Raw genomic sequence first — 22,530 nt, 5'->3', positions numbered from 1 at the left:
AGGACAGAAAGAACTTGCACCTCCACTGGAATAATGTAATTTCACCTAGTAGAGCTACCAAATATGGGATATATCTGCTTGAAAAGTCCATAAGAAAAACTTATGAGCAGAACAAAATAACCAATCTAATGATACCACAGCACTGAGATGAATGGCATATTTTATCTAAGCGATACTTCAAATAATGAGACTCAAACAGTGGGTTTGCATATGCATAAGAAAGTTTTCATATTACCTTCATGCTTTATAAATCCCAGTTTGTACTTCAATATTGACATAAGATCATATCAATGGAATTTAAGATCAATTCTATTTGTACTGTAAATTTGTAAATGTACTATGGTAATAATAATCAGACAACTTTCATTTAAAGCAAATGTCTCTCCTTGACCCCAGCTGCAATGCAATGCAGGGATAGACATCCATCCATCCATTTTCCAACCCGCTGAATCCGAACACAGGGTCACGGGGGTCTGCTGGAGCCAATCCCAGCCAACACAGTGCACAAGGCAGGAACCAATCCCGGGCAGGGTGCCAACCCACCGCAGCAGGGATAGACAGATAAGCATAAATGGAGGAGCAACTGCTCTAAACTTCAGTACATCTGTGAGGAACTACAAAAAATTAAGAGAACATTCAATGAGTCTCATGTCAAAAGAAATTACTAGACATAAAAGCCTGTTTGCTGAAAATGAAGGAAAATTCAGCACTGGATTGTACTTTGCTTTCTTTGACCACACTTGAGCTAGCAACAGCATGCCTTAGGTTAGGTCTTCTTTGTGTTTCTTTGCCCTTGTGGGGTTGTTCCATACACATCTGCAATTCAGATCAGCAGAAACAGCATCAGAGACAGAAAAGTACATGCAAATCACCCCCCTCTTCCATGACTGACTACACTTTACAAATATCTCCAACTTTATCTGCAGACTGTAAAGATGTTCAAGTATTGGGTGACTCAGCTATGCAGAACCTGAACTTTTCAACATCTGCACCACGGATGTTTGAGCCATTCTTTACTGGTGCTCATGTTATGGATATAGTAACAAAAGTCAAGTCAATTTTTGAGAAGCACTTTCAGGGCTTCACATCACTTCTACAAACTGTGAAGAAAAGATTTCGACAGACATTTGGAACTCTTCTGATTTATTTCACCCAGTCAATGAATAAGTGGAGGGGAAAGATCAAATATTTGATCTACTTACTTCAAAGGGGCTTAGAAAGGTTCAGGATATTGGTAAATCTGATCATTGTTGCATTTTCTTTAATGTAACAATTCTTAAGACTGGACAAACGTATTTTTTTTTAACCAAAGGTATAATCTTTTGCTGAGATTCAAAGTTATTTATTTAGGGGTTTCGAGCCTCAGGAAAGCTAAAGGTTTAGTCATTTTTTGGAAGTAATTTATCTGTAGCTGCTCCTGAAAGTTTTCTCCTGGTACAGATGAGACCATGCTCCGACCGATGTTTGATGAGTATTTATTTGCTCTCTCTCTTTTTTTCCAGCTCTCAAACACCGTGAAAAACTAAAATAAAATAAACCTAGTCAATTAAACAATAAATGAGTTACACAGGTGTAGGGATAACAAAATTAAAACATACTATGTGCGCCTTCTGACCAGAAATTCAGGAGTCTTTATTACAGTCTCTCTGATACCGCACTCATGTCCATCTTATTAAAACAAAACACCTTTCTTCAGCTTGGCGTTATTCGTCTCACTATGTGCATTTCTGCTCCACCAATGAACCTGATCACATGACCACAGCACCCTTCTGTTCAGACCAGCTTTGTATACTTATGTACAAATACATTTGAGATCAAAAATAAATAAAATAAAGTTAAACCTGAAAAGAAAATATCTACAAACTCAAGAATCAAATTTACATATGTATACACATATGTATATTTTGTGACAACTATATTATCTACATCCCAAGAGCCAGCTTCTGTAGCCGAGGATCGGACCACCAAGGTCCCCGACTTCGGCCACCACCCAACTCACACTGCACCCGACCTCCTTGGCCCCTCCCATAGGTGGTGAGCCCATGGGAAGGGGAACCCATGTTGCCTCTTCGGGCTGTCCCCAGCCAAGCCCCATGGGTGCAGGCCTAGCCACCAGGCGCTCGCCATCGAGCCCCACCTCCAGGCCTAGCTCCAGAGGGGGGCCCCGGTGACCCGTGTCCGGGCAAGGGAAAATGCCGTCCAAAGTTTTCATTCATCATAGAAGGTTTGTTTAACCGCTCTTTGTCTCATCCCTCACCAAGGATCAGTTTGCCCTGGGTGGCCCTACCAGGGGCATAAAGCCCTGGACAACAGAGCTCCTAGGATCATAGGGACACGCAAACCCCTCCACCACGATAAGGTGGCGGTTAAAGGAGGGGGGAGTAGAGAGTAGAGTAGAGCCGCTGCTCCTCCGCATCAAGAGGAGTCAGATGAGGTGGCTTGGGCATCTGATCAGGATGCCTCCTGGACGCCTCCCTGGTAAGGTGTTCTGGGCAAGCCTAACCGGGAAGAGGCCCAGGGGAAGACCCAGGACACGCTGGAGGGACTATGTCTCTCGGCTGGCCTGGGAACGCCTTGGGATTCCCCCGGAAGAGCTGGAAGAAGTGGCCGGGGAGAGGGAAGTCTGGGCATCTCTGCTCAAGCTGCTGCCCCCGTGACCCGACCTCGGACAAGCGAAAGAGAATGGATGGATGGATACATTATCTAATAGAGTTTTTTTTATTTTATTAATGTTGTTTTGTAATTTTTTTCTATGATGTAATTTTGTTTTTTTTTGAGGACACTGGCATTTTGTGGTTAGATACCATGACTCGAGACTTGTGGAAGTCATGCATTGTGAGGTCACTGTGCTTCAAACGCAGGTGTTACATGTTAAGTGACATCGAATATTGTGATTATTTCCAAACAGACAAACAATCAACATTTTCAAGTTATTGTCTAAGCTTTCTAGTAACAAAATCTTGCCTGAATTATTGACTATGTTCCAATTTAGTGTTCTGTGTTAAAACATTTTGATTGGATCACTTTATGTTTAAAAACCTTCACATAGCTTTGGTTAACATTTAAATCCTGCTCAAACTACTTTCTACATTGCCCTTTTGCCAAATCCTTGTAACACAACCTGTGACCATTACTAAAGAGAAGTGCATTTTTACAAACTGTTTTTGATGCTGCAGTTACCAGTCCATTTTCTAATACTACAAATCTATTCTAATATAGTCAGCAACGCAAATAGTAAGGGAATGCCTGCACAGTAGCTACTCAAAAACACCTGTTAGAAAAAAATCAACCATAATTGTAATCCTGTGTAAAACACAAGCAGTCTGAAAACTTGAAAGAGTGCCATAAGGCTCAGCGTATCAGGAAAGAAACTCAATTAATAAATCATTACGAAATAATGAAAGCTCACATTCGCAAATAATCCTACTTCTCCAAAGTAGTAAATGATTGTACAAGTAATCTGAAAGTATTATTCTGTTGACTTTCTATTGAAATTTTTTTGAATCTTCGGTGGTTAAAAGTCAGCTTTCTGCAGCATGTTTACCAGAAAAATTAATAATAAAAGATGTACTATAACATAGACCTCAAGAAAAACCCTAGAGTACGCACATTACAGTATAGTGAAAACAATTCATTAATCTCCTTTACTAAAATAAGCCTAGCTGATATTTGTAAAATAATTCCACATTTAACACAGTCTACATGTGTCTTTGATCCTGACCCTACAAGCTGCTGTAAAAAGCCACTGATTTGCTCATTAACGGTGTTCTCAAAATAGTTCCTCGGATTCTGCCATTTTCCCAGATTCCTTAAGAAAAGGAGAAGTTAAACCTTTTCTTAAGTAAAGTAGTCTTGCTGTTTAAGTCAGTGCAGTTTTAGAAAAGTTTAGACCTATTCCTAATCTCCCTTTTTTGACTAAAACTGAAGAATAAGTAATTTTCTGAGAGTTAAATGATCTATTCTGGACAAGTTTTAGTCAGATTTTAGATCAAATTATCGTATAGGAACTGATTTGGATAAAGTAGTTTAAAGGCATAAGGCTAAATGCATTTAATACCATTAATCATATCATTGGTACTTTTCTCCTTTGACTGTAGATTTAATAAGATCAGCAATAATACATTTGGATTAGTGATGAAAAGAACCATATCGCCTGCATTGACAGAGAATTTTTGTACTATTCCTTCACTTATAATTCGTTTTAGTTCTGAATTTTGCCAAAGACAAATGGCCAATGGTTTGATAGCAATTGCAATTAACATTAGAGGCAGTGAACAGCCTTGTCATTCTAATCTGAAAAATAATTGAGGAGTTTATAGTGTTTAACTGCACAGAAGCTTCTGACATTGAGTAATGTAACTTGATCCAGGCAACAATATCTGGATCAAACCCAAATTAGCAGTAAATAATAAATAGAAATTCTCATTCTATTCTATGAAACCCTTTTTCTGCATCTAGAGGCACAAAAACTCGGTTGCTAAAGTAGTGTACAATACATCCAATCAATCAGGTTAACCTTTTTAATAAATGTACTATTGTAAAGCTTTTTGAACTACTTACTGTATGTGTATGAAAATGAACTATACGGATACATGATTTTCTTCTTGTTGCTGTCAGTCCAGAAATTTCCAAAGTTTTGCAGTAAAAAAGATCTTTCAAGGTATAGAGTTCCATAGTTTGACACCTGTAGTAATTACACATTTCTACACATGGGTTTTGTGTCTTTTTTAGTTTGTAATCATGTGAAACTAATTGATGAAACTTCTAACCATTTCTGTTTGCTTTCTCAATGTTTGTTTTTACTTTAGTTTTATTTCGTAGTTTTGTTTTTGCGACACATGGAAGATGTATCACATCTATGACTTAAGTAGTAGTTACGCTACAAATATGGCAGCAGTTCTGTGTTTTAGTAGCCCTCAGCTAGATAATCTTCAAAAATCTTTACCGATACATAGTTTATATTTCTAGTAGGCCAAGTGCAAGGTTTCATTTAGTTGTTTTGCTCTCCTTTTTGACTTTGAAGTTTGGTTACCCCTGTATTGTGTTAACTCATGCTTTGTTTTTGATGTTCAGATTTTGATCTGGCCTGGCCCTAAATAAGACTGTTACCTGGTGCGATTATCTCCTGGTCTTTTCTTTTCTTTCACAATAACCCCTTGAGGCACTGCCCTGTCACATACTGAGGGATCATGAGTGAGTCCAAAATAAGAATTGTGTTTTGCACAAACAAAAGAAAGGAATGAAACAAAATGAAAAAATTAACTTTATAAAAACAAGTAAAAATGGCAAGAAACCTGTACAAATTAATTTCAAAGGATAAAAATTAGCAAAGACAAAAAAACAATATACAGAAATGTATAATTACTACAGACACCAAAACACGGGGTTGTGATGGATAAGTGTTTGCATTACAGGAAGTGCCTATAATTAAAGAACCATTGTTTTAAATGTAATTATTTAATTATATTATCCCATATTCTTGTGTTCCTAGAATGATATATAATATGCTGTAATCACAAATCTTCATATTCTGAATAAAACATTTTAATATGTACATGCATTGATACATGGTGCTATCAATAAAATACATTTTTATTTTGTCTGCATAAATGTGGTAATTCATTTTGATATGAGTGGGCCAAATAGGAGAAGGCAGACCGAAAATAGCTAAATGTCCAAAAAAAACGTGTGGCACACTATGCATACTTTAATAAGATGCATAATCACTGTAACTTTGCCTGTTATACATGTTATGCTCCCTGAATGCATTGTAATGTATTTCATAAGCCATAGCATTTTAAATGCCTCATAATGGAAAGATATTGCTCAAGGAAGTATTTAAACCTTCTTCAAAGGTATAAAAAAATTTCCCAGTAGGGATGTCTACCTGTCTACTGTAAAGCCTGCATGATGTACTGCATAACAAAATATTTTATAGGTTGTAAAACTTCAGGTTTCCAACTTTAGCCTGTGATAACAGTTTATTGTTTGATACATATGTGAAATTATATTTATATTGATACATTGCAGACACTGTATGCTTTTTATCATGTTTGCATCTATTTTTTTTTTCTTGGAAGTGGTCATTGCAGGCAGCATGTATCTTTTAATTCTGGTATATTAGCTAGGATTGGCGATTCTAAATTGGCCCTAGTGTGTGCTTGGTGTGTGGGTGTGTTTGTGTGTGTCCTGCGGTGGGTTGGCACCCTGCCCAGGATTGGTTCCCTGCCTTGTGCCCTGTGTTGGCTGGGATTGGCTCCAGCAGACCCCCGTGACCCTGTGTTCGGATTCAGCGGGTTGGAAAATGGATGGATGGATATTAGCTAGGAAACATAATCATTACAGGATTGGCTAGTGAATCCTTATATACCTTAATTACCTGTAGCAGCTGAAAAGCAGAAAGAGAGGAAGAACAATAATCAAGTACTGTTCATCTTTAACACTAGTACAGTGCAGCATGAAAAGCAAGCAAGAGCAGAAGAAGAGTCAGAGAGAAAAGAGGGACTCCCGTGGGTATAGTTTGTTCAATATTTTTTATTAGGAACATGTGTGTTGCTTCTGTTGTTTCTGACCATAGCGTCTAGCCATAAGTTATAAGTGGGGATGGCCTTTGACACTGCCTTGTGACTTCTTGTTGTAGCAGCAGTAGTTCAGGACTTGGTCCATCATACTCAGTACTGACACGATGTTAAAACAATACTGTATCTCTCAGTGGCATTACATGCAGTGTCTTCACAGAAACCAGAGATTGAATTAGTCATTAACAAGTCTCTCTGTGCAAATTATAGGACTTCCCAAAGGCATGTTTCCTGGTTCACACTGCCACATTGTACTAGTAAATATTAAGCTAACTCGATTAGATTTAAGTTTAGTTACAAAGTAATCCTGCTTAAAGCCTTCTTTGTTCAAGAATACAGAAAATATAGTTTATGATGCCAGAGGTTATGAAATGTCTCATTTTCTAATCACGATCAGTATTACTATTTTTGCTTTGCGGCCTCACAAACCATAACTTATCATCTGTGGGGTAAGGAGTGAAAGCTTTAGATTCGTCAAAAATTTCAATCTCTGGTTTTAGGGTTCCTTGATACAGAAAACTTTCATATCTCAATGACGTGTGTGTGTCTGTCTGTATTTGTGTTTGTGTGTCACAGTTTCTTGAGGATGGTCTAGATCTAAAACAGGTGGACGAAAAAATGCAAATCCCAAAACTTAGGCCCATTATGAGATGAATATCTGCTCATTAGTTTTTGAGCAAAGTCGTGCAAGAGAAAGAGGTACTCTAGAGCAACCCTCACATACTGTAATTCTGCAATTAATTATCAATTCTTTTCATCAGTTGCTACCGTAATGACCTGTTTTATGATCAGAAAAATCAGCATCAGAGTGGTAAATAATTTCTGAATTGTTATAGAATAGTTCAGGTAACTTAGTTCCTAGGGCAGAAAACTAACTGACGCCCATGCCTGAATTTTTTGTAATTACTAAGATCATATATGAAATATTCTTGTCTGACTGAATAAAGTATGAACTTCTATTGAATTTTCCCCCCACTATACACTTGTCTGAGAGTGTAAACTAGGCTAAGCAATAGATTCTTTTATCAAAAGTACAAAGATAATATACAGTAACACAAATAAAGCAATTATAGCTGGGAAGAGAAAGTTTTTAGTGTAACACCATTTTTTGTAAAAGAATAAGAAAACCATTAAACACATTTTTTGTGACAGTCATGCCAATATTTTTTGTCAGCTGTAGATCTATTAAATAAAGTACCTGCTTCATTTGTTCTCATAATTCTAGACGGTACACTTGGATCTCCAGTTCCAATGCCATTGCTTGCTACAACACGAAATTCATATTCCACCCATGGATTCAATTCAATAGCCATGGCTGACTCCATATCACCAGTGACAGGATCTGGCTCTGTAAGATAAGTATTATGTGCATAAGTTAAAAAAAATAAAGAAAATGGCATGGAATCCACATAAATTATATGTCTGGACTTTTGATCTGGCATTTTAAAAGGTACACAACAATCAGCCCTACAATACCAATTAAGTAATGTTTAACTGAAATTCCAGTTTGAAAATTATATATTTCATCTTGAAAAAATTGTGAAGTAATTATTACTACTGTTTAAGAGAAATCTGGCAAAAATAGAATGCCCTAAATGTCAACTTATACAGAAATATACTGTATATTTTACAGTTTTCTTCTTCTATACCTAGTCAAAAAACCTAAATATCATCATGTCAAGTATTTCAAACGTAATGCTGCAAAAAATAATTCTGAAACAAGAGCAAGCAGAATGCTGCTTATTTATGTGAATACATCAAAAGAGGTGAAGGAGAGGGTTCACAAAGACAGCTAACAAAAGTAATGTCCTTCCAGCATTCCAATGAAAAGGATTATATCTTCTTCTTCTTCTTCTCTTGGCTGCTCCCGTTAGGGGTTGCCACAGCGGATCACCTCGTTCCATATCCTCCTGTCCTCTATGTCTTGCTCTGTTACATCCATCACCTGCATGTCCTTTCTCACCAAATCCATAAACCTTCGCTTAGGCCTTCCTCTTTTACTCTTGCCTCGCAGCTCTATCTTTAACATCCTTCTCCCAATATACCCAGCATCTCTCGTCTGCATACAGTATGTCCAAACCAATGCAATCTCTCCTCTCTGACTTTGTCTCCCAACCGTCCAACTTGAGCTGACCTTCTAATGTACTCATTTCTAATCCTATCCATCCTCGTCACACCCAATGCAAATCTTAGCATCTTTAACTCTGCTACCTCCAGATCTGTCTCCTGCTTTCTGGTCAGTGCTACCATCTTCAACCCATATAACATAGCTGGTATCACTACGGTCCTGTAGACCTTCCCTTTCACTCTTGCTGATACCCGTCTGTCACAAATTACTCCTGACACTCTTCTCTACCCTTTCCACCCTGCCTGCACTCTCTTTTTCAACTCTCTTCCACAATTCCCATTACTCTGTACTTGATCCCAAGTATTTAAACTCATCCACCTTTGCCAACTCTACTCCTTGCATCCTCACCATTCCACTGACCTCCCTCTCATTTACACACATGTATTCTGTCTTGTTCCTACTGACCTTCATTCCTGTCCTCTGTAGAGCATATAGCCACAGTAACATACTTTGAAAATTTGTAAACTTGGTCAAAAAGGGAGATAGTTCAACATGTTACTGTCAAATTTCACAATCAGCATAAAGTACTGCTATTAACAAACTGCAAATGTTGCATACCTCCCCTCAGAGACGTTTTCTACAGACATTATCATATCATACTCAGTGGCAGAGCCAGCTGGGGTATAATTGGGGTGATTACTTCAGGACTCACAAGCAAAAAAAAAAAAAATGGCAAAAATAAAGTCTATTTAACAACCCTATGTTACATCCTAATTACTGATGAGCAAACCCTGCTGAATTCACATCGCCTGAAGTTTGTTTGAAAACACAGAAATGTTCGAGAACTTCCCCAAACTCAGTGAAATGCATTGATCTCAATGGGGAAGGACAATCTGAACTAGTATTGAGTGGCTTATAAAAGTGCAATGGTGTTTTAAGTGTCTTGTGATGGCAAGGTAAACTCTTGACAACAATGCTAGACCAATTATTGTTGCCAAAAATATGATGTGAGCTGTGAATCACCAGTGCTAACCAGTGCACCATCATGCCTCCTTGAGATAAAATTAATAGAATTAAATATCAGAACAATACAATTTCTTGCAGACTGTTTCAAAGAGGAAAAATTAATCCACTAAGGCTTGCCCACCTCCCTGAAATGAAAAGTACAGTTTGTTTTTTTTCCTGACACTTTTGCTCATTCACTGTTGCTGTTACCAGATAAGCACAACACTAAAGCACGTGGATTCTTCACTCATTCCTGTTAGCATCAACTGCACAGCACTCTGGGTAATTTTATTAAAGGGGTGCATTACATTAAAATCATATACAAGTCCATACAAAAACATTATTTTTAAAGACTCAAATACACATTTCCATTTTCCATCCACATGCTTGTGTTGTTTTAAAATGTATTCAAAACTTTTCTGCTGATCTTTAGCCCACTAATAAGTTAAGTGTTATATACCTCTGGGGCTGTCTCATGCAATATTCACTGCTATAGCTCTTTGATGTCATTCTGGCCTCACAAGCATTATGGGACAGAAAAAAAAAAGTTTGTCTAAGCCAGTTGCACAGTGAATTCCCAGGAAAAAATTTTATAAAAGATGTCACCTTCAAACACAGCATATTTGCTGAGAAAAACACTTATATATACAGTATTACAGAGTGAATTTGTGAAGTTTAACTGTTGACAGATAAAGTTCCTTATATATATATTGTAATAGACAGCCAGGAGCCCTGCCTCTCCGGGATGCCAGGAGGAAGGAGGAACCGGGAGATCGGCGCCTCTTTTCTCTGGGTACCCGGTCAGTCCTTGATCCCTGGGGGACAGCACTTCCGGGACACCAGGAAGTGCTGACAAACCTGGGATGGTTTATGCCCGGCGTGCTTCTGGGTGCAAGGGCAGCACTTCCGCCACACTGGGGAGTGCTGCTGGAAGTTGGTCATCAGGCACCTGGAGCACATCCGGGAGTGTATAAAAGGGGCCGCCTCCCTCCATTCAATGGCTGCAGTTGGGAGGAAGAGGACAGAGCTCTGTGGAGAGGAGTTGAGGTGGTGAAGGACTTTGTAAAGGACAGAGAAGAAGGGTGATTGGTGCAGGGGCACTGTGTGCTGTGGACTTTCACTATAAATAAACGTGTGCTTTTCTAGACATGGAGGTGTCTGTCTGTCTGGGTCCGGGGCTGGCTTCCACAATACACAGCATATAATTGAATTTTTTTATCGACCAGGACCACTGCCTGAAACATTCAATTCCACCAACATCTTTCTGTCACTGGGATGATCTGCAATGTTTTTACTAGACTTTTTATTGATCATAAGTCTTTAAATCTTACTAGATAAACTCCATTGCGAGACCTGCTGGAGAGTTTTCTAAATACTGAATATCATATTGGATATGAGCAAAAACAGTAGTCAGCTCTGTAGACTACGGAATATATTCAGCTCAGCTGCATAGTGAATGTTAGTGCAGGTCACTTAAAATTACTCACCATCCAAAATGGATCTTGTGTTTCCAAACAAATCTTAGCATGGTTTCGGAAACAGTTGTTATGTGTTATGGGCAAGTAACATACCACTACTTAAAATCATTTTTTCCTTCCAGCATTTGTATTGAACATAAAGCTGGAGGAAACCTTTATCATTTCTGACATAAATTAGGCCTGCTGAGACAGAAAAAAATCTATTCAGAGCAAGGTAAATTATATATCATTGACGTAAACTATATTTTAGTGGTTAACACATTGTTCAAGTGTTATACCATCAAGTGCCTGTGGATATCAAAATTGATTCAAAATTCTATTTTGCGATGCGCAGGATATTCTGTGGCACCCAATTATTTCAAACTGGTCTGAAAATGTTCTTGCGATTTAAACTCCTCAACTGTTATTGCTTTATATAGTTTTCTGTTGTAATTCCTTGTAATACTTCTGTACTGCTTATATCAGATAAAGCCAGCAGATTCCCAAGTTCATCTGACACTGGTCTTTTCAAGTTTTACAAATCTGGGCACTTTATTTGGAATCTCATTAATTGGAATTCTCATTCTAGGTCTCTTAATTCAGGGCTGCATCGATTTTCACATTCTAGTCCAGCCTGAGGAGCAAACTATTCACTCTGGCCATTTCATTTCTCTTCCTTCATTAACAGGTTTTCATGGTGAATGGTATTTAAAGTAGCTGTATTGCACAACTTTTATCAGCAGCTGGCTGTGAAAGCTCTACTCAACAGTTGTCAAGCTATCCTGTTTTTTAGCACTGTTATTTATCTTAGTTGTGCTTCAATTGTGTATTTGTCTATCAATATTGCTATGCAACTATCTCTCCATCTTTTGCCTTGTGCATGTAGTTCAGTGTCTCTGACAGCTGAAGCCTATCCTAGCAGCTCTGGGCACAGGGATGCCTTGGATGGGCTGCCAGTCCACTGTAGGGCACACTCACACCCACACCAACTCCACATTTATTCAGCTAAAGTTGCCAGTTAACCTAAAATGCATATACTAGAGAACCTGGAAAAAAACTTGTGTGCAGAAATGGGAAATATTCTGTTTCCAATACTTACTGTTATAAACCTGTCAGGTTAACGTTTAGGGTCCTCCTAGTGTTTGCCAGAGGTGCATTTCTTGTGACTGCTCTATTTTGTCTTTTTATTGCACTTTTGAATCATTTGATAATACATTGAATTCTTATTTGTCTTGTTGAGCACACTTTGATGGCACATGCTGTTAATGTTGCTGTATAAAATGGAGAGTGATCAACTGATTTAAATTATGCCTTATATTAATTATTAGTTGTTACCATTTGATAATTTTGTGTATAAGCATCAAACTACTTGTGTCATAGTCTTAATATGTACTGAATGATCTCTGTTTTACCTTAGCAGTTAATTTTAGTTACCTGTTATGTGAATTGCAAAATTGTGATTATCACCAGTTAAAATAATGAAATATATTTTTACAGGATGTTTTAAAAAAATTATTCTGCTTTGCTCATAATCATTTTTGGAGGTTCAATATGTAAACTCAAACACCAAGGGCCTCATGTACTGTATAATGATGTACACAGAATTCACACTAAAACATGGTGTACGGACAAAAACAGATATGTGCGTATGCACAAAAACATTCAGATGCATAAAACTGTGCGTAAGCAAAATTCCAAACACTTCCCCTTTATAAATCCCAATCAATGTGAGTTTTAATGCACTAGCATGAGCCTACAGCATCACCCTGACTCCTCCCAGAATTTTGCATATTTCAATATGCAAATCAATAAAAATAGCCCCTTCCATTCAGTGTTTTGTTAAAAGACAATGGTAAAAGTACATATAAAAAAGAAGAATTTCACCGAATATGAAGTGGAGGTCCTACTCAGTGAAATGGAGGCAAGGAAAAACATACAATCTATTGCATTAGGTAGTGGTACGAGCAATAGAAGGAAATTGATGGAGTGACAGTCAAAAGTACAAGTTCAGAAAGCCACACAGTGCCCAAAATAAAAAAAGAAGTGGTCAGATGTCAAAGTTAACATGAAAAGGTGATTGTTTGACTGTCATACACAAGCATATTAGAGCCACAGGGAAAAAAAAATAAAGGACACAGTGAAGGAAAAAAGGTCTATGTCGAGATTAAAGTCAAAATGTTAACTTTAATCTTGAACTTTCCACTGTAATCTCATAGTTTGTCATTAAAGTAGAACATTGTACATTTCATCTTAAAACTGATGTTTAATTTACTAGAGTTTCTCATATTCCATTGTAACTAAAGTAACATGTTAAATGCTTTGTATTTTATATGTTCCCCGACCCAGTCGTTAATCTCTACATGCATCTTAAACGGGCTTTCTCTTATGCCGATAGAAGCACACAGGCAGTGATCGCCATAAAGAATACATTACATTCATGATATTACAGCTATTTGAATATTTTAGAATACTAAGATGTATACTTGATATCATTTTCATGAAGAAATGCATCAAAGCATGTATTAAACATGGGGGCACGATAGTGTAGCAGTAGTGATGAGCTTCTGCCCCATCCAAGGATTGTTCCTTCCTCCCACAAGATGCTTGTTGGCACGTGTGTGACCCTGGATGGAATAATTTATTGCAGCAGTACTGTCCCTGTCAAAATACCAACCCCCAATTCCTGTCCTTCCATTTTCTTTCTCCATGTAAATGTTTGTAATAAATGTAAAACCACCGTAAGCTTAAAACACTTCTTCAAAATGTTTAAAGAACACTTAAAAAATCTTCATTATTCATGGTTAATTATTCCATCCATCCATCCATCAATTATCGCACCAGTACCAGCAAGCACAGAGCAGAAGGCAGGAACAATCCCAGGATGGGCCACCAGCTCATTGCTACCGCTGTGCCAACATGCCCTCACATGTTTAATTATTAACACTCGTACATTATTTAAATGAAGTTAACAATTTATCTGTAAAATGTAATATACATACAGTACTTTAATGCATCTCTCTATTATAAAAAAAAATTGTGGAAAGAGATGAGGCGTGATTTTCTCTGAGAGACACTTGCACGTCCTGCGAAACGAGTCTTTGCCAAGAGATTTAACCACACCCGGGGCCAGAATTAAAAGGCAATGAAGACAAGTAGAAAGTTGTAAAGAATTCAAAAACGTTGGGGCGGTACACATGCAAAGCAGGTTAGAGATAATGGAAGGTTAGAGATATTCCTCAAAAAAAGGATAGTAAAGATCGCATTAGCACAAACAAACTGAATATTTTACTCAGTGAAATAACTGAGCAGTAAAAGAGATCGAATATATTGTTTGGATTTAAACTTTAAGTCGGAGACTTGTAGATCGTCTAATTCATGTTGCCATCAGAGAAGAAAAGTAGTGTTTCTTCCCAATGAAGGGGCATATCCACGAGAATTAAAAGATTTGTTGTTTGGTGAAAGTGAAATCCTGCGAGAGAAAATTTCAAGCCCCATGAGACAAAAGCTTATGCAAAGAGATTTGAAAAAGTCCTGCTCACATAACCACGCACATGGTGCAATCATTTCTCATTTGTATGAATGCTATTGTCAGACACATTTCTTGTAGAGAGAAAGAAACAATATCCACTCGCGGGCAGTTATACGTTGCGCTGTCACAATGTAATTCCAAACATGTAATCAAAATTCAATGCGATATTGATGAAAAGGTAAAAGTGAAAAGAGATTGAATATATGGACATAGGTGATATGACAGAAGTATGTAGATATTGTTTGGCTTTAAACTTTAAGTCGGAGACTTGTAGATTGTCTAATTCGTGTTGCCATCAGGGAAAAGTAGTGTTTCTTCACAATGAAGAGGCCTATCCGCGAGAATTAAAAGTTTTGTTGTATGGTGAAAGTGAAATCCACATACGCGAGCGACAGAGACACAAATTTGCTTGCGCAAAGTGCAGGTGGGGTGGGGGGTTGGCCAGTGAAGTGAGCTGGGGGTGAAGCCCCCTAGTTTTATCATAAAAATGATATCAAGTATACATCTTAGTATTCTAACTGCATGCAGCTCCAAGAGGATTAAACCTGAAAATCGAAATTCACTTAGGAGTCAGTCATAATCATCTGTAAATATGTGCTCTCTTCTATTGAATTGAGTTGAATTCCTTTATTGTCCTTGTATGGTAAAATGAGATTCAATATGCAAATCCTCCATAAACTTATTTTCCTATAAAATGAAAATAATAATAATAATACAGTAAAAAAGCAATGAAAAATATACAATATGAAAGAATAAATACAATATACATGTACATATAGTATAGACAGTGCAAATGGTTCATAAAGTGGCTCAGTTACTGCAATGTTACAGTTACAACTTATAGTTTACAGTGAGGTACTCATAATTATAAGAAGAAGCAGTTCTACCGGGAGCACTTGATGGATTTATTGAGTGCGTTTATAGCTCTTGGAATGAAACTTTTTTTGTGCCTCGAGGTCCGTGCAAGAAATGCTTTGAAGCGGTTACGGATAGGAGGAATTCAAATAGACTGTGGTATGGGTGAATGGAATCCATGCAAATGCTGGTTGCTTTCCTGAGGCAGCATGTGCTATAAATGTCCTTTAGGGCTGGAAGCTGTATCCTCTGCTGTAATCTGTAATCCTCTGTGCTCTTGACACAACCTTGCAGTTGTGATACCAAAGATAAATACAACAAATGAACAACTTCTTTAACAGGTTTGACCACCCTAACCCCCTCTCACTCTCACCTCGAAGTACTGCACCCTCCACACATCCTTCTGCTGATACCAGCATAGGAGAGACATCCCCACCCATAATTACAACAGCGCAAGTGAGCAGAGAGCTGAGGAGACTTCGTGCCAGTAAAGCAGCGGGTCCAGATGGAGTATCGCCACGACTGCTGAAGGTCTGTGCATCGGAGCTGGGGGGTCCTCTATAGCACATCTTCAACCTGAGCCTGGAACAGGGGAGAGTCCCGAGGCTTTGGAAAACATCTTGTATCACCCCAGTCCCAAAGGTATCACGTCCTAGTGAGCTGAATGACTTTCGGCCTGTTGCTCTGACATCACATGTGATGAAGACCATGGAGAGGCTGCTGCTTCACCACCTTAGGCCACAGGTTCAACACGCCCTCGACCCTCTGCAGTTTGCATATCAGGAGAAGGTGGGAGCGGAGGATGCCATCATCTATATGCTACACCGATCCCTCTCTCACTTGGACAGAGGCAGTGGTGCTGTAAGAATTATGTTTCTAGACTTCTCTAGCGCCTTCAACACAATCCAACCTCTGCTCCTTAGGGACAAGCTGACAGAGATGGGATTAGATTCATACCTAGTGGCATGGATCGTGGACTATCTTAAAGACAGACCTCAGTATGTGCGTCTTGGGAACTGCACGTCTGACATTGTGGTCAGCAACACAGGAGCGCCACAAGGGACTGTACTTTCTCCGGTCCTGTTCAGCCTATATACATCGGACTCCCAATACAACTCGGAGTCCTGCCATGTGCAAAAGTTCGCTGATGACACTGCTATCGTGGGCTGCATCAGGAATGGACTGGAGGAGGAGTATAGGGACCTAATCAATGACTTTGTTAAATGGTGCGACTCAAACCACCTACAACTGAACACCAGCAAAACCAAGGAGCTGGTGGTGGATTTTAGGAGGCCCAGACCCCTCATAGACCCCGTGATCATCAAAGGTGACTGTGTGCAGATGGTGCAGACCTATAAATATCTGGGAGTGCAGCTGGATGATAAATTAGACTGGACTGCCAATACTGATGCGCTGTGCAAGAAAGGACAGAGCCGGCTATACTTCCTTAGAAGGCTGGCGTCCTTCAACATCTGCAATAAGATGCTGCAGATGTTCTATCAGACAGTTGTGGCGAGCACCCTCTTCTACGCGTGGTGTCCTGGGGAGGCAGCATTAAGAGGAAAGACGCCTCACGCCTGGACAAACTGGTGAGGATGGCAGGCTCTATTGTTGGCATGGAGCTGGACAGTTTAACATCTGTGGCAGAGCAAAGGGCGCTCAGCAGGCTCCTATCAATTATGGAGAATCCACTGCATCCACTAAACAGTATCATCTCCAGACAGAAGACCAGCTTCAGCAACAGACTGCTGTCACTGTCCTGCTCCACTGACAGATTGAGGAGATCGTTCCTCCCCCAAACTATGCGACTCTTCAATTCCACCTGGGGGGGTAAACGTTAACATTTAACATTATGCAAAGTTATTGTCTGTTTTTCACCTGCATTATTATCATTCTTTAATTTAATATTATTTATTGTATCAGTATGCTGCTGCTGGAGAATGTGAATTTCCCATTGGGATTAATAAAGTATCTATCTATCTATCTATCTATCTATCTATCTATCTATCTATCTATCTATCTATCTATCTATCTATCTATCTATCTATCTATCTATCTATCTATCTATCTATCTATCTATCTATCTATCTATCTATCTATCTATCTATCTAATAAACAGATTAAAATACTCCTTTTGGTGCACTGAGAATAACAACGCTAAAGCAGCTATGGTATTTGGAATAGTCTGGCCATTCCATGTACCATTATATTGTTACAGAATGATTAGAATCAAGTGCCTTAAATTTGTAAACAATATGCAATTAATTTCAGTGTATGTGATAGAGCCTGTGGTATGGATGTGAATCTAAAAATGGAAGGGAGACCACAGAAACAGTAGCACTGCTTAGACGCTGAGTGCCACCTGTTTATAAAACCGAGCAGAAAAGTGTGTACAAATGGTGTGAGGCTGCCATGAAAATGTGTGTGGCTTTACGCCAAGTTTAGTTTTTATACATCTCGAAATGAGCATTGAAACGGGGGTACACAAAATTCTTGTGTGTACACACCGTTAATACATGAGGCCCCAAGTCTATAAGCTACTGTACTTAATAATCAATTTTCTATATCCATTTTACCTAAGACAACAAAAGCTTAACCTAATCATTTAAGTCTCACCTGTCAAGGCATTAAATAATATATATATTAGCAGATAGTTTTGATAATAATAAAAGACTTACTACCTACCTTATAATTTGTCAAAAAATAAAGATTCATCCATATTTGATTTATCAAAAGCAATCGTTATAATTTTTTTCTTTAAAATGACTAGCATTTGAGCACAATTATAACTTTAATAATAACCATTATGAAACATATTTTGATTTTTTTTTTACTCCACAAATGAATGGAAAATATATATAACAGTGTTGATAATTTAAGGAATTTTCTTTAATTTACTTCACCGAGAAAATATACATTATACATCTTGATGAAAATTATGGAAAATATATATATAGTACCTATTTGTTTTATTCAACCTAATTTCCATCAAAATATAAATGTTTAATTTTAGAAAAATTAGCATCCTGAGGCAAAAAAGGACAAAATATTTTTTTCTTTATTATCAAAAACCACTCAACTCGCAAACTGGGGAAATTAATCATCAGTGCACAAGTAATTCTTTTTAATAATACACAAATGATTGTTCCAGGCATTTTACATAAAGATGGTTCTACATTAAATTGAGCACATAAATCATTTTATAATATGGAGATCATTTGAAGAATGGAAATCAAATTACATCCACTTTCACAACTGTTCATTTAATTCTGTTTCTTTTATCTAGCATTATGATTTGTAGCACAAACATAGCCTGACTGAATTCAGCAATGGAAGGATACATAACTGGTTCTTCTGTAATTAGTCTTAATCAAGGTTTACTCTTTTGTTGCATTTTAAAACAAAGCTCTGTCATTCCTGTTTTTGCAGTCACCTGGATAATTTTAGTTCCTTCTGTTAGAAATTCAACTATACAAGTCCTTTCTTGTTGCTTGAACAAGTTATTACTCCTGCCAGCTCCTTTAAAGGAGTTGGAAAGGCTGAAAGGGCTGAGTTCATAATAAAATGTACAGTATTTAAGATGAATTTCAACATTATCTTTATCACATACTGTAAACATCAAAACTACAACATGGAGTATTTTTCTTGAAAGGCTGTAACTTACAATTCAACAGTGTAAAGATGAATAAGAAACTACTTTGCATATGGGCCACTTCCAATGGAACACACAAAGCTCAATGTACTGTGAAAGAAAGTGTCTACCAGGGTTGTCTTATTAAAGAGAGTACAAAAGCAATCATATGCCATTCTTAGTTCTGCTTAATATAATTCAGTGTCACGGGTCAAGAATATCCAGCTATAGCATCTGGCGCAAGCTAGGGACCAACTCTTTAAAGGGCTCCAATCAATCACAGAAGTCAGTTATATATACCGCCTCATTCACGTGGAGCCACATTTCACATCAAATGGTTCACATGTAACCAAATTTTTGGATCTGCTATTCATGATTTTACAAGATTGGAACAGTGATTGAGTGCTTCATCACATCATTGTTTTCTGCATATTACTTTAACATCACATGTTTAGACACCTTAGCAAAGATTTACATCTTACCAAGTGATGGCTTTGAGGTTAGGGATCTGCACTAGCAATCAGAAGGTTGCTGGTTCAAATCCCATAAATGCCAGCAGTGATTCCACTCCATTGAGCCATTGAGCAAGGCTCTTGACACGCAATTGCTCTGTCCTGGATATGTTAATCTGCAACCAGCCCTATAAGCAGGTCCTTCAAATTACAGGGAAAACTTGGAAGCTGGTAGCAGGATTGGCACTCTAGTCACTGTAAAAAAAAAATCACACTTTTCCATTCCAATCAAACTAGTCTGGTGCTGAGTTGCACGACTGCACCCAGGTCCTAATTTCAAATATGTAGTAAACTGTTCACAATTCACATATTTGTTAGAATTTTGATCTGTTCTTACCTTCTTGTTTTCCTATTTTATACAGTTTTATACAGGTTTATTCCAAACTAATCTAACTTTTATGCTAAAATAATTTTACTTTAAATTGCCATACTTTAACTGCTTTCTGAACTGTATGTTTCAATTATATTTCTGCCATTTGAACATATTGATCAATCTAGTGTGAAACTGAAAAGCCATTGCCATAGTTAAAAGTTATCATTTAAATAACTGGTATGTTTTGTTAGAAAAATGTTTTAACAATAATGTATCAATTAACTATTTATTATGCAGCATTCTGTATGGTAACTCATGTTAACAGTAATTTATCTTGATAAAAATAGAGATTATTAAAAAAAATTATACTGAAATTATATTTGATCATTTTTATTAGGACTGTCACATTTTCTTTTTCAGTTGTCATGTATGCCTCTATATAATTATTATGGGACCCTGAATGTTGGTTTGTACATTTTAAATATTTTTGTTCCTGTTGCGCATCTTTATTAGTGGTATTTCAAACTGCCAACTGTTCCTTTAAACTTGATCTTTAGATTGAGCCACAGGCAGGTTAGTGAAACTGGTGCTCACTGAAGTGACAGCATATTGTCATTTAAGTTAATGATTGCCAAATGTACTGTCATTTATGTCTATGATATCAACATCAAATGGTGCTATCCCGATAGTTTACCACTTGTATGACAGTTGCACTTATGTTAATGGAAGAATATTAGTTAAAATCCATTAGTGATTTGTGCTCTCTTTTATGCAACATTTATTCCAGTACAGTAATCCCTCCTCCATCGCGGGGGTTGCGTTCCAGAGCCACCTGCGAAATAAGAAAATCCGCGAAGTAGAAACCATATGTTTATATGGTTATTTTTATATTGTCATGCTTGGGTCACAGATTTACGCAGAAACACAGGAGGTTGTAGAGAGACAGGAACGTTATTCAAACACTGCAAACAAACATTTGTCTCTTTTTCAAAAGTTTAAACTGTGCTCCATGACAAGACAGAGATGACAGTTCCGTCTCACAATTAAAAGAATGCAAACATATCTTACTCTTCAAAGGAGTGTCTGTCAGGAGCAGATCATGTCACAGAGATAGAGAGGGACAAAAGCAAACAAATCAATAGGACTGTTTGGCTTAAGTATGCGAAGCACCACGGCACAAAGCTGTTGAAGGCGGCAGCTCACACCTCCTCTGTCAGGAGCAGACAAAGAGAGAGAGAGAGAGCGAGTTTGTTTTTCAAGCAAAAATCAATACGTGCCCTTCGAGCTGACATGCAGCTGCACAAAAGATAGCAACGTGAAGATAATCTTTCAGCATTTTTAGACGAGCGTCCGTATCGTCTAGGTGTGCGAACAGCCCCCCTGCTCAATCCCCCTACGTCAGGATCAGAGAAACTCAGCGCAAGAGAAAGAGAAAAGTAAGCTGGGTAGCTTCTCAGCCATCTGCCAATAGCGTCCCTTGTATGAAATCAACTGGGCAAACCAACTGAGGAAGCATGTACCAGAAATTAAAAGACCCATTGTCCGCAGAAACCCGCGAAGCAGCGAAAAATCTGCGATATATATTTAAATATGCTTACATATAAAATCCGCGATGGAGTGAAGCCGCAAAAGGCGAAGCGCGATATAGCGAGGGATTACTGTACATAGTAAACTTTCAAAATGTGAGCCCTTAAAAACATTTGCACTATTTCCACTGGTGTGATCACCTTTACTTCCTCATAATTAGAGATTTTTGGCTATAATTAGTAATTTGAGCTATTGTCTCCTAAAATGATTTGTCAGCAAATTCTGTTTAACATATAACTGTTAAATATAAATGTAATATTCGTCTCATATAGATACTGAGATATTTCAGAATGATTTGCTGTTTAAAGAATAATTGGTAATCAAGACAGTCATCTTTATTTTTATTTATTGTTTACTTCTATACATTAATTTGACTTCTTTCTTTCTTTCTTTCTTTCTTTCTTTCTTTCTTTCTTTCTTTCTTTCTTTCTTTCTTTCTTACTTACTCCCACATTTCCCATTCCTTTAGCAATTAGCACTGTAAAATGACATTCTAAATCTGCAGTGTCTACACTGTTTTACCCATACAGATAATAAAATCTAACAACATTTCAGAATCTACCCTATGTCAGATTCACTCACAGTCAAAGCAACTTTACACTGAGAGGAAAATTAAATTTCTTAACAACATCTCCATTATGCCCTGTGGTCACCAAGTTTGAACATATCTTCTTGTAAATTTGATGTGACTTTAAATGGATTCTTTCCCATATGGCATCTATTGACATTTTTTATAATTTGTATTCTTGTCTGTCTACTTTATATTTATTCTTTGAATGCTTATTTTTCAATATTTTTGCATTGAATTACAGCAAAATGTTCTTCAAATAAATGTAAAACATAGTGTAAATCCAAAACATAAACAATTCCGGTGAGGGGATTGTTTCAAGATGAATATACTCAGGTCAGGTCAGGTTGGGGAGCATGCACTGCTACAGCAAGTTGCTGTGGTGTAGTGGGTCCACAGCTCAAGTTAACAGGGCCACTTTTAAAAT

General features: G+C 37.7%; 1 protein-coding gene across 4 annotated transcripts in view; it reads right to left on the bottom strand.

Moving 5' to 3' along the window:
• cntn5 (contactin 5) overlaps positions 1 to 22,530 on the bottom strand; it is a 1,396,083-nt gene that overhangs the window by 101,583 nt on the left and 1,271,970 nt on the right. For all 4 annotated transcript variants that reach the window (XM_051926456.1, XM_028800281.2, XM_051926458.1 and 1 more), the window contains one exon: positions 7,777 to 7,926. In XM_051926456.1, the coding sequence (XP_051782416.1) occupies positions 7,777 to 7,926 (150 nt within the window). The remainder of the gene's footprint in view (positions 1 to 7,776; positions 7,927 to 22,530) is intronic.

Source organism: Erpetoichthys calabaricus, chromosome 4 (assembly GCF_900747795.2).
Source record: "Erpetoichthys calabaricus chromosome 4, fErpCal1.3, whole genome shotgun sequence".
NCBI lineage: Eukaryota > Metazoa > Chordata > Cladistia > Polypteriformes > Polypteridae > Erpetoichthys > Erpetoichthys calabaricus.
Note: the sequence above shows the minus strand (reverse complement) of the source record. Positions and strands in the feature narration are given on the sequence as shown.